Source organism: Fistularia commersonii, chromosome 21 (assembly GCF_037954325.1).
Source record: "Fistularia commersonii isolate RoL2024-O1a breed Wild chromosome 21, RoL_Fcom_v1.0, whole genome shotgun sequence".
Taxonomy (NCBI): domain Eukaryota; kingdom Metazoa; phylum Chordata; class Actinopteri; order Syngnathiformes; family Fistulariidae; genus Fistularia; species Fistularia commersonii.
This window is the reverse complement of record NC_141304.1, coordinates 9,624,101-9,637,646: the sequence shown is the minus strand read 5'-3', so window position 1 is coordinate 9,637,646 and position 13,546 is coordinate 9,624,101. Positions and strand designations below refer to the sequence as shown.

Sequence of the window (13,546 nt, the reverse complement as noted above, 5' to 3'; positions counted from 1 at the left end):
CAGATTTGATCTGTGTCGGGTTATGGCATTATGTATTCAGAGCCATATTACGCTTGTTTTGGCTGTCTGAGGGTGCAAGCTCCCCGCTGATCCCCACACAGCCTTAAAAAGAGAGCTCGGGCGAATTTGTATGTACCGATTTTTCTTTTTTTAATCCCTGCCAAAAGGAACAAAGCAAGTCACTGTTCATTTAAAAGCTCTGAGACGCTTTCAACTTTGTCAACATGCGGAAACCACAACTTCCTAATCCTTGTTGCAAAAAAAAAAAAAAGGGTTATCACCTAGTCTGGATGTCCTGAAGTGCAATGGGGGCTTTCGCATGTAGTCTTTTTGAAAAAAAAAAAAAAAAAGGATCTGAGATAGTTCAGCTCGACGTGACGTGTCAGAGAGGGTGAAAAGATCACTCCGCAAATGGTGTAAAGAGTACCATTTGGAGTGGAAGAAGAAAAAGAACCAGCTTTCTCTGTTTCGACTGAAAGCGAATCATAGGGAAGAATATTAAACAGCACTTGTCTAATTTAATATGTATTGTTATGTGCATTGTTTTTGTCACAAAAAGAGGATAAGAAAAGGTGGTCACTGACATTTTTTGTCTATTCGGACAGAAACTGATTTCCTGTCAGGAAACTTTCTGAAAGATTGGCCTCCAAGTAACCGAGTGTCTAATCACAGTTCCATACACACATTGGACTCTACATCCCATATTTTACGCATTAAGTCACAAGGTTAACTGTTTACATTTTGTTTTTGTTTTTTTGTTTTTTTTTCGGTTTGTTTGTTTTTGATCAAGTTTGTCTGATCAAGGTTGGGTAGGAGTATTTGGATTTAGAAAAAAAATAGTTTCTCTTAAAAGAAAAATTCTTGCAGCGTGGAAGAATAAGTAAACGTGAATGAAACATGGGTAACAACATTTTTCCCATAGTTCCAAGGATGCAATGCAGCCATGGCCACTTTTGTTACTTTCAAGAAACATTTAAAATTCTACGATTTAACCATCAGGAGCCACATATGTCATATATGTAGGATTGTGTGGACATCTACACGCCTTAGGCAAGACCCCTCCCTCCCATCCCCCCAATTGCTCCCGATAGTCTGGTTAGCGCCTTGCATGGCAGCTCTGCACCCATCGGTGTCTGTGTGTGTTTGTGTATTTGTGTGTGTGTGTGTGTGTGTCTGTGTGTGTGTGTGGGAATGGATGAACATAAGCGTTTCAAAACTGCAAGGAGACGGAAGTGCTGTATAAGTGGAAAGGAACTTTTACCGTGTCTTTGCTTTAGTTTTTGCTGATTAATGTGTTTTTGAAGACAAAATGTTTTTAGCAGTTACCACTATTTAGCACACATGTACACACCCACACACACACACCCACACACACACACACACACACACACACACATACATACACATACACATAGCTCAATACTCCCAGTGCAGATTGTGTTAACTATAATCCCAATGAGCCTTATACCCTATTTCATGGAGTTTATATGGGTTTTTCCTATATATAACTTATACCATTAGGCAGTTTATGTTTATTTTACCATGCCATTCAACATATCAACATATTGAGATTTTAACTCACCGATCAAAATCAGCCAGTAGATGTATACAAATACAGCCAAGACACAATGGTGAGGATGTGTAGTTTTAAACTATCCATGCATCATGACAAAGATATGGAAAAAACTTGGGGAAAACTATAATCTCAAACTGATCACATCTAAAGATGCGATTTTGGAGGTTTGAGTCTTTTTGTAAAGACTGGGAATCTTACAGGGTCACTATTTATAGGACTACAACTAGATTCTCTCAGCATTTTTTTCCAACTATGCAGTGTTTCCCCCGGGTATCTGCAGAGCCTCTGCTATTTGAGTCCATCACATTTCCTGCTGCGCTCCGTCATGATGTGTTGGAGAGTTGAGATAGTATAAGCTGTTCTGCCACAGCTTCACCAAATGTTCTTTTTTTTGGATGGTCCATATTGATCAGGATATCTTTCGCCGTTCCCATTCATCCATACTATTGGTTGTTGATTGTGTAACGTCACCATAAAGACTGAGGGACCTGTGGTGCTGCATGATTCTTTTAATTGTTTTAACTAACTTTTTAGTGGTGTACTGTAATTTTCGGGCTTTTGAGCACACCTTAATGTAAACCACACCTACTAAATTTTAAGATAAAATAAAAGTACATTAAAAAATTGTGTGTAAGCTGCAAGTCTCCATCTTTTACTTTTAATTATATAAGTACTGTAAATTTAAACAGAATTTTTTTATTTACTTTTAATTATATAAGTACCATAAATCCTTTTCTCCCCACAGTGCCTGTAATACATCTGATTAAAAAAATAAAAAATACAGTAGCCTACCAGGAAAAGTAATCGATCGCTATCTTCATCTTTATGCTGCAAACTAAAACCACTAAACTAGTCTTTTTCAGTGTTGAAATTAAACCTCAGAATTCTTCCGTCACACACTTCCTTGGTCTCCTTTGTGGTCGCTCTCAATGTGTCTTGTGTAAACCACACACTTGTTCTGCGCCGTCTATGTGTAATTTCATTGATCCAATGTGACGAGGCATGTTCTTTGGCAGCCTGTAGCTCAGTAGCCTGTAAAAATCTATACATTTTCGGCATTGTTGTTTAGTGTTCAACATGCGTGAAAAAAGTAGCGGCTATTCATCCAAAAATTACAGTATTTACCAAACACATTTCTCAAGTCCGCAGTTGTGAATTTTCTGACATGTCTGAATACAACTGCTCCTGTCCGGAAGCTGTAGAGAGAGATGTGGAGGGATGGGCAGGGTTTTAAAGCCCACCTGCTGTGACACATGCGCGCCGTTCTGCAGAGCAGTGCCATTGGAACGGCTGGAAAAAATGAACAGCTGTGCACCCAATTGTGCATGCCGTTTCAATCGCAGAGCCCATCTATAAGATTACTTTCTCTGACTCTGCTTAAGAATGATCTCGACGAGACATTCATTACTGGTTTCACCAATAATTCTACTCGCTGTTATTTCAATGCTGTCACAATGGAAAAAATTCGGAATGATATAGGGAGGATTCATTTTTTTTTTCATATTATCATATTTAAATAGACAATGGCCCTTTATCTTGAAGGCAAGAAACATTTGCCGTATAAACTTTGTTTGATTTTTCAATATTTATGATCAGAGCTGACTACGCAATGTGGCGCCTTGGGTGAGATTTACATGGTGCCACCTGCCATGAGCAATTTAAAATCCTGAAATCCTGTTGATAAGAGTTAGGGTAAGGGTTGGTGAATAAGTGAACAAATAATAATGATAGTTGTGAAACTTTTTTAAATACAACATGGGGTCACGTTAATAAATTTGCCACTTATTTGGTGTTATCATTTGTATGACTATTAATCGGGCATTAGTTTACATTTGAATCAATGCAAGCTTTTCCATTTGAATAATAATGACTATTTCTAATTTAATTGTATCAAAAGTGATTTATTTTTCCTGATTTTGAGGCCACGACGCCCTTAACATTTGCCATTAACTATTGTATTTGCTATATCATAATAGTGAAAGGAGCTCGAGAATATCAGAACTGATATTTTTTTAGTAAAACAAACAATCCTTAATTCACAGTGGTCACGTCAGCTATCAGTGCATGATGGGAATTGATGCAGCGATATTTAAATGATCTGAGATCGGTCGTGAAAGTGCAAGTCCAAACTTTCAAAAACATCTTCTAGACACTTCTATATTCCCCCATCTAATTAAGGGAACAGTTTAGTGGAGTGCGTTTGGCATCATTTTGCCAAAATATTCTAAATTCAGCAGATGATGGTGATAACGATCACCAAATTGAACAATCTGCCCAGATTCATTAAGAGGTGTTGGTATCATCTTGTGAAATTGTTTTAATATTGACACTTTGGCAACCAATCTTAGCAACGGCTGATTTGAGATAGTTTGGAAGAATTCTGAAGGCTTCTTAATTGGAAGTTTAGAGTATTTTCCCCCTTTCCTACCAAGCGTTTCAACTGGACACATTAGTCAGGACGCATCGTTAGTAACTTTCTTTTATTCCCCTTACAATGAAACAAACAGTACATTCAAACTGGCATTGAAAAGATCTAAAAGTCGACAAAAATCACAGGCATTATGTGTAGACAAGATGTCCCCGACAGACCTCCCAAATGCCAGCGATGGCAGCAATAAGGCGTTTGATATAACTGCCAAGCCTCCTTTTTCGACATAAAACGAAGAGAACGACACAAAATGGCTGTTGCAAAAGTGGCGGTAGATGATGGGAGCTGTGCGGAACAGTCTGAAGAGGATGGAGGAGTGAAGGAGTTGACGACGAGAGGGGGAGCAGCCAGGCAGTGGATCAGTCACTCCAGGCCTGGCCTCTCGGTGGGGGGTTGTGCTCGGGGCGAGATCACAGGCCTGCTGCCACGCCGAAGCCTTCACAGGCACACAGCGACAGATAGGAGGCTGTTGGCATCGGGTCATCTCACTGATTCACCCCAGCCATCCTTGATCTCACCCGTCTTCCTCTTAGCGAGCTTGACCTGCTCATTTCCTCCTCTTCAACCTTGGCAGCCAATCGGACGGTGTTTTTTTTTCTTTTTTTTTTTTTTTTTTTTTTTTTTGGTCTTTCGGTCCTGGGAGCTGATCCAAAGATTCTTGTTGCTCACGAACTATGACAAAAGACGCACAAACTAATACCCAAAACAATGGAACCGCTTGTGTCCTCAGTCCTTGCTTACTTCCGGCGGAGGAAAAAAAAAAACATGGTTATAGCACTCGGCCGAGGAGTGAATGAGCTGCAGGCTGTTTGCGTGTTTGTTGACGACTTCATTGAAAATTGTTGTAGAAGCGCTGATTACATTGGCCCGGAGTTGTGACGTAGATCGAACGATAGGTTGTCGAGCATGTCAAGTCCAGGAATAATTCCAACTGGCACAAAGGTTTACTTTAAAAAAATATACTTTATATAATACTTTAATATAATACTTTATATTAAATATACTTTAATACAATTTAAGAAAATGTAAAAAAAAAAGGCTCATCAAAACAATGACCACAATTGGTTGCATTTCTTTTATATAGTGACGTTTCTGGACAGCTGGTAAATTGATCCTTAAAACCTGTGTGCATGTCAACTAAATTGTTTTCAAGGTTTAGGGGAAAAGAAAAAAAAAAGTTGCGTTGTCATGTAGAAAGCTAATGAAATGTCCCTTTGTCTCAAAAAACTGGAAAAACAAAAAAATGTTTAAGTTATCAATGTTAAATCTGAGTGACGATAAGATCATCACTGACTTGTTAGAAACTGTGATTCAAATTAATGTCAAATCAATAAGAAGGCATCTCTGCTGCTGTGAATGTCTGGGTCTGGATCAGGACTTGAAGGATTCCCGTCAGTTGGCAAGCCAAGGAAAACTTGATGGGAATATAAAAAAACCCAAAACGCACCAGATCTACTTTGTGCAAGTTGCACATCACTCGATGGCATCTTGTATCTCCCAAATACACTAAAAATCCCCTTTGTCTCCGTTCCTCTCCAGACCCCCATCCATTTTGCCATGACCCTGACTGTTGAAAGTCAGTCTGCTTGTATTAGTATCAGCCTGTGCTCATCATTATACATCAATTAGACTGACAACAGCCAGCCCCCACGGAGGAACATCTGAAGCCTCTCGGCTGCTTTTCCCACTGAGCTTCACCGAGGTTACTGTACAGAAGGCTGGTCTAAATACAGCGGTGAAGAATTTCAAGGTTCTTCAATAACTGTGGATGCAATGTAGGCTTTTAAATGTGTGGATGAAGCAATTCCTGCAGCATCAGAACACCGGTGCTCCAAGATGAGGAAACATAGCATAGAAATGAGGTACAGAGATGTGATGTAAGAGCCGTATGGCTGCAGTTTTGATTAAAAAAAATGTGATTTTTTTTTTTTTTTTTTTTTTTTGCTTGAAACCCATTTCTTGCTTTCTTATGTGCAAATTCCCTCCCTGTAAAAATAATTGTATTTTTACCAATCCCTCATAAGAGCTGAACCAGGAAGTGAGATTCAGTATCTGTTTTTTCTTTTCTTTTTTTTCTAAAAAGATATTAAATATCATTTGACATTATTTGATTTCATGATGAGAACAAGAAAAGAACAGGAATATATTCCTGCAATTCTCCATGGTCTGCCAGAGACACTTCCGCCACTACATGTTGATCCTCACTAACGCAGTGTCATGATATATCTGAACTTGATTTAGGAACGCGCTTGCTGCCATTTACAATCAAGAGACAAACATGTGTTCCCCATTTAAAAGAGACTGCAGCCAAAGTCAACAGAGCTTGGAACATAGTAAACTGACACCTAAAAGATTTGCTTCATTGCCCAGTGCCCATAGCCGTGTCACCACAAGGCCGTCTCAGAATATGCTGATGTTTGCCAAGAGCATCCCGAAGCTTTCCTCTTTATTAGGATTCTCATTAACCGATGCCTGATTGGCTGCCGGGTCCTCCCGAGGTCCATACTTAAATAGATCAGAAGCCTTTGGGGAATATCTGACGGGGTCCCACATGACAAGAAGAGAAACTGATTTCCTGAACTTAGGCGAGACTTTGTTTTGTGCCATGCGCAAAACCAACGAGCGATGATGCTGATGTTTCCTCTGTTTGTGTGTGTTTTGTTTGCAGCAATGGTACACCAGCAGTATGAACCTCATCGGGACGTGGCTGACCGATCGCATGGACCTGCAACTCCATGTCTATCAGTTGAAGATTCTCATCAGAGTTGTCAAGGTGTAGTATAACATAAACATGAACATAAAAAGTAAAAAAGAGAAGATGTATATATATAATGTAATGTAATGTAATGTTATATATATATATAACATTACATTACATTGTACAAACAATTCAAACAATTCATATATATATATATATATATATATAATAACATTACAAACAGGTTGTACCCTCTCGTCATTTGCTGGCAAAAGGGTGCCTAAAACGATGCCTAGAAAAAAAAAAGACACATATATATATATATATAATTTGTATTCATGCATTGTCATTATATAACCAAAAAGGAGTAAAGAATATATATATATATATATATATATATACGTGTATACACAATTTATGTCTGAATTCAGACTTGAGGAAAAAGATGTCATATGAATAACTCAAAACTTACAGCAGCAATTAATTCACCCAGCAATATTTATTTTATCTCAAATTTATTGGTGAGTCACACTGTATTTAATTTATGTGGTTTAGGAGTTAAACTTTAAGCACTTTATTTATTGTGCTCTGTCACAGTTGCGAATGAATTGTTTGTACACGTTACGAAAACTCAACCACAATGTGTGTTGACATACCAGCTGACTGTAAACAACTTCCTAATTCCATCAAGAATCAACATTATGTCATATCCAGTTTGGATCAATTCTGATAGAAACCAATAAAAATTCCTGGTTCATACCACTGACGTTTTCGCAACATGGCTCTCTCAGGTGTAAACCTAAAGGAATAGCAGGTGGCGACCTATTTAATCAGTGAGGGAGTCGCCTTGATTCGAAGTGGCACCCTGATTCATGGTGCCATATCCTCCTGAAGAATTCTGCTAATTCTGCGTAGAGGACTGAAGCAGGCACTGGATTGTATGATTCTCGAGGGAACCAAAATATGCACGTGGTGCTTCAGTCGACGACTTTGCCCCATAACCTGATGATTTTGCCAAAAGAACTTGACCTTGTGTGTCCTCTTGACCTCAGGTGCATGAAAGGCAAGTGAGGTCAGTCTTCTAGCTGTAGACACAATGCACTTTACTGATATTAGATTCCCAGAAACATCAGTAAAGTCATTTGCAGGAGGTTGAGGGGCATTCAGGCAGGAATAACAAAATCTTTAGATTGAACCTTCAAAAGTGCCCTTAGGATCTGTGTTGGCCCCAAATATCCATGTGCTAGCAAAGCATAAACACAAAATGTCCAAACGATCCATTCAGATTTGTCAATAAATGTGTATGATTTTTATTTATCTTTTTAAATTTCAAACACCTTTGTGATCCCTGCAATGCTGATGTGTTCTTTTTGGTTTTGATTTTATGATTCATTCTTCAGAAAAAATACCGTGACTTCCGCCTTCAGGGGGTGCTGGACTCCACCTTAAACAGTAAGATGTACGAGACAGTGAGAAATCGTCTGACCTTGGAAGAAGCCACCGCCTCAGTGAGGGAAGGGGGGATGCAAGGCATTTCCATGAGGGACAGTGAAGAAGAGGACAATGATAACTGAAACCTCAGGGCACGGAAACTCCGCACGTGCCCGAGCGTTTTCAGAGGTCTCGCAGTTAACTGCCTTCGAACCCGTGTAGCCTGTTTCCAAGAGGTCAAACTACATTGGCCCAGCTGTCACTTGTTCCATCCATCACTTGTTCAATTTGTTTTTCGTTTTGGCAATTTTTTCTTTCAGGTAATACGTCAATGAAGTTTGTGTCACGCAAGATGTGAACCCATCCTTACAATATTCGACTTGAAATCTGTGTTCTGGAAACTCCCACGTTCCTTCACGGCAAAGCGGTGAAAGAGCCATCCAGTTACATTGGTGATTTTGATTTGGTACATCTGGAGCTCATATTTTGAAGGCATGAAGACTTGTTTTTGTTTTCCTCTCCAGCATCTCTATAAGGGGGCGGTCTGAGTTTTCTTGTTCACACTTAAAAATGTACATGAGAGATATTTTAGGAGAACTTTGAAGTTGTTGGGTGAATCAATCTACTGTTCTGTGGTTGCAAGTGAAGTAGTGTCTTGCATCCTCCCACCAAATGCATGATCTATGTTTTACTGTTGGATATTAACGCATCAGAAAAAAAGCCACAAATATAGTTACTTCAAAAGTGACAGGTCCAAACACAACCTTATCCGATATGTTTTCAAGCATATGTGGCTGACCATTAGCTCCCAACTGCTGTGTAAGAGCAAGGTAATGACTGTATGTATACGCCACGCTAAAACCGTGTAGTGCTACTGTTACCTTTCTGTAAAGAGTGTAAAAATGGTCTCTACTTTACTTCCTTCACTGGAACTGTCGCGTTTCTCATTCATATACAAAAAACGCCCGTTTGCACTGACCGTACGGTGACAAAGCGTCGATAAAACAAGAAATAGCGAATTACTGTTTTCAGAAACGTAGCTAGTATCAACTTGATACAGTTAGAGCTTGTCAATAGCTGTGCAGTCTTGCACCCTTTGTATTTCTATTCCAAGATTCTAGGTTATAGAGGTTTAAACTCCCGGTTTCATTGTGTGACCTGGATGTGTGTTTGTTACACCGTGCAGTCATCCATTATAAGAAATATTATTTTATGACCCTTATTTTATACTTGGCAAAAGCGATGTTCGGCACCTTCCGTGTGCGATGTTAGCCGAATCAGTTCAAAGGAAGTTTAAAAAATGTCAAATACGTGTTAGTGTAAGTGGGGCAAGCCTGGTTCACTTCCAGTTGACGTTAGTGTTTTTCTCACGAGGGAATTCTTACGAAACCCATTTAATTCTGCATCTGGCAGTCTCGATCGAGTGGTTCTCAAAATCGTTATTTTGTTGATCCAAAGATACTCCAAGACATTATCTGGGCTTAAATCTAACTTTTGGGCCTTGCAGTAACCTTAAGTCTGATCATGACCACAGCCCCTACTCACAAACTGTCGATTTTCTCCTCGATAATACACAGACGGGTCTTTTTTTGATGGAAGTTGGAAGTTTGGCATACAGTCGGTTCTCAAAATGGAATTACAGACAGTCGGAATTTCACTGGTATAGGCAAAGACAACATGCTAGCATTATCACAGAAAATTAACTTTTGTGATAATAACTCCGCATTCAATTGAAAAAGTAACAATGACAATAAAATGGAAATTACACAACAAAAGCTGCATCGAGATTATCTCAGTCATCAATAGATCTAAATTCTGGAGTCAAAATGACGATGACAGTGGAAAGATAATTATTAGATAATTATATAAATTTTATAGATTGAAATGCCCGAAATGTCACATTGAATCGATCAGATGATTCTTAGAGTTGAGAGACTCATTGTATGCTATCATATCATCAATTCCAGGTGTTGTGAAATGAATTTATATACTTTTGTTACCTTAAATTTTCAATTGTCAGTATGGGAACAACATAAAATCAACATGAAATTGACCTCTACGAAGCAAGAATATGACAGTTTGTCAAAAATTAATTGTCCAAAAATTGCCCAATAAATTTGTGGATAAAATATGCTTATAAACATGTGTGAGGAAGACAATATGACGACATTGTGTCCTAGCTCCGATGCTCATTACAAAACATTTCATACTATGGAAATATTGTAATGTTACACCAAGTTCTCCATTATGAAGAAATTCTTTCATTTCAAGAATTCTCTTTTTCAAGAAAAAAGGGACACCAGTAATGAGACGGTCAGATGCCCTCAGATAATTCACTGTCTCTTTATCATCATCATCTTATCTATTGTTAAAATACCAGAATGCTGACTTTCCCATCAATCCAACAAGTCTACTATATTTCTTCATTGAGGCAATACTTGAGTAATTAGCTTCTATTTTACTTATGCACAGCGTTTATTTCTTTATTCTAAACTTTCTATCAATGGACAGTTTGAGATAGACAAGGAAAAAAAATGTATTAAAATACCAAAATTAAGGCCATTATATAAGTGTGAATAAAGTCACAGTGGCTATTGAGAGAGAGAAGCAGAGTCTTAAAAAAGGAATGCAGAGCGCTTTGTGAAGTTACAATTTCATTTCAGCAAACAAAGTTTGTGGTTGCAAATCTGTGCATTTGACAATAATCTGGTCTGATGGGAATAAAATCCAACACTACAGTAAAAAAGAAAGGAATTGTGAAAAAAAAATGTACGTGAGGACATCATCTCTAGGAAATTACAACTTTATCATAGAAATAAAGTGTTATTATAAATATATATATATACATATATTAAAGCATTATATAAATATATGGGTGAGGATCATATTTAATTTTTTTTTCTCCCTCCCTCAACATGCCACCAATTCCCCCTATAGTTTTCCGCTCTTCCAATTTTACAACAAATATATTGGTTTAGTTAAATATCAGAAGTGGCTATTCCCTCGTTTCCCTGTCCTTCACTTCAGGGTGATGGGGCTCATCTTTCTCCGTGGGATGGACAACAGGGATTGAAATCTGTCTGTACTTTTCTCCTGTGCAAGTTGTCTGTACTAGAGCTACGTTGCTCTCTTGTGTGCAATTACTGCATGTATTCACTCCCCGGTGTTCTTGCTCCCTGCGTGACGTTTCCAGTGGGTCCGTTGTTCTTCTGCCCTTGAGCGGAGCACTCAGACACCGAGAATATTTGAATAAAAGGTGAACCAAAAGCACTTTATCGCATGGCTTATTGGAGATGGGGCTATTGAGATGATACTGATTGTATTATTCCTGTTCAGAAAAAAAGCACCACTCAGATTGGATAGGCTGCAAAAAATACATATTTGTTAATCCCATGCCCTGGCCCCACCCCTCCAGTGAAGCATTTCTTAAGAAAAGTCTGAGATTAATGCTGCAGATTAAAGCATCAGTCATCTTGAGAGTTGATATTATCCTCCAGAAGGAGATTTGGACAAAAAAAAAAAAGATTGTTGTGTGAAATCAAATCAAGAGGCCCAAGATGCAAGTTAAGACTGATGACTGATGTCGAGAGGATTAGATATAATATAGTCCCAAATTAAAAGAAGACAAGATAATTTCAAATTATTGTACAGGGTGGGGGTGGAAGGGGTTTTTTCAAATCCTTCTTAGAAGAGAGGAAAAGAAAGAGGTTTTCAGACAAGCCTGTGGGACATCAACCTACTTCTTAAATATGCACTAAATTCTAAGATGAGAACAATGACATGCACAAAAAAAGCATTTCTATCTATCTATCTATCTATCTATCTATCTATCTATCTATCTATCTATCTATCTATCTATCTATCTATCTATCTATCTATCTGTCTGTCTGTCTGTCTGTCTGTCTGTCTGTCTATCTAGATCTAGAGAGATAGATAGATAGATAGATAGATAGATAGACTGGTGATTGATTGATTGATTGTGATATAGAACTTTTTATTCCACGTCAGCATTTTATTTGCTTTGATAAAGAATGTAAGAAAACTTTGATAAAGAATCTCCTTATTTAATCTCATTATCTGGCTCTTGAGGAAAATAACAAAGTCCATGACTGGAATACAGATGTACTGTTGTGTCAATCTGCATTTTTTTATACTGGATGTTATGTAGTATAATTGAAAATGTAGATCTCCAAGGCAGCACCCTCTCCTTCTAATTATTTAGTCATGCCCATTAATTCAACATCATGTCTTTCTCATCCCCAGTAATTCATCCTTGGAGGACGGGACAAAAAAAAGAGAGGGTCCTCTCAATAAAAGAAAGGTTCGATATGCTCTTGACCTTAATTGTCCCAGCAGGGGTTATTCTTTCACATGTAAGAATCAACACCATTCAGTCTGCAGTTGAACTATCATTATTTTAATTTCCCCCCCCGAAACTGCATACATGATAGGGCACTTCTGCGCAGGACACCGGGATGGATTAATGGGGCCCGAAGCTTTATGCAGGCACAGTCTTGAGACGCTTTGGCTTTTAAGCTATAATCAAGTGTGGAAATGGGAAATGATAACTGTATCAAAATAAGAAGACTCTCCAACTGACCATCACAGTGAGGAGCGGCCTGAAGTCTCGGCACTGACGGGCCCACCGCCGTGCCGTCGGGAGTCGTGCGGTAATACGGATGTGAGAACAAGCCGGTCCGACACGCTGACTCCATCAAGTTGCCTCCGACTTGATGCGTTTGGATAATGACAAGGGAGAAATAGAAAAGATGAGGGGGAGAAATCAGCCCACGTGTAGGCATATGTGCTTCTGGATAAATTGCTCCGTGATTTGTTGTGATCATTCACAAATATCTCACTGTGTACTTTAAGGTACACGGCTTGCGAGCCCTCGGCCCAGAAGACAGGGTTATTTTGGTAGCGTCGGCTTGCGTGCCAGAAGTGTCAAAATTGCCTACCATTTGAGAGGGCAGGTAGATGTCATATCCTTTTAATAAAAGCAGCCCCCAAAGCCTCTTATGCCCCTCCTCCCCTCTCATGCTCCAAAACCTTCTTATAATGGCCTTAAGAAGGAACAACAAGCCCGCTGATTAATTTTAGATCTTTTCCATGAAAAGAGTAGCTTATAGTTTAAAGCAATCTCACACAATGTTCGAGCAAGATATAAGGGCGGATTGTTTTATAGCTGGGGGACTGATTGTCCTGTTTCGTGGTCCCGTACAGTAAAAGCCCATACGGGGATCAACAGTATCACAGAGTTACACGGGCCGCTGTTATTATTAGATGGATGTCAGGAGTTAATCCCCATCTCCCTGCTGCCACGTCTCGATTGCGCACACCTCTCTTTTTTTTTTTTAAACCTCACTGTCTTGACCGAAGGTATAATTCTGAGCGTTGAGACGAGACGTCGCCT

General features: G+C 38.9%; 1 protein-coding gene across 10 annotated transcripts in view; it reads left to right on the top strand.

The window, feature by feature from the left end:
- Positions 1–12,462, top strand: part of cadpsa (Ca2+-dependent activator protein for secretion a) — a 168,090-nt gene extending 155,628 nt beyond the window's left edge. For all 10 annotated transcript variants that reach the window (XM_086168162.1, XM_086168161.1, XM_086168159.1 and 7 more), the window contains 2 exons: positions 6,673–6,777; positions 8,103–12,462. In XM_086168162.1, coding sequence (XP_086024288.1) covers positions 6,673–6,777; positions 8,103–8,276 — 279 coding nt within the window. In that variant the 3' untranslated portion in view covers positions 8,277–12,462. The remainder of the gene's footprint in view (positions 1–6,672; positions 6,778–8,102) is intronic.
- The last annotated feature ends 1,084 nt before the right edge of the window (positions 12,463–13,546 follow it).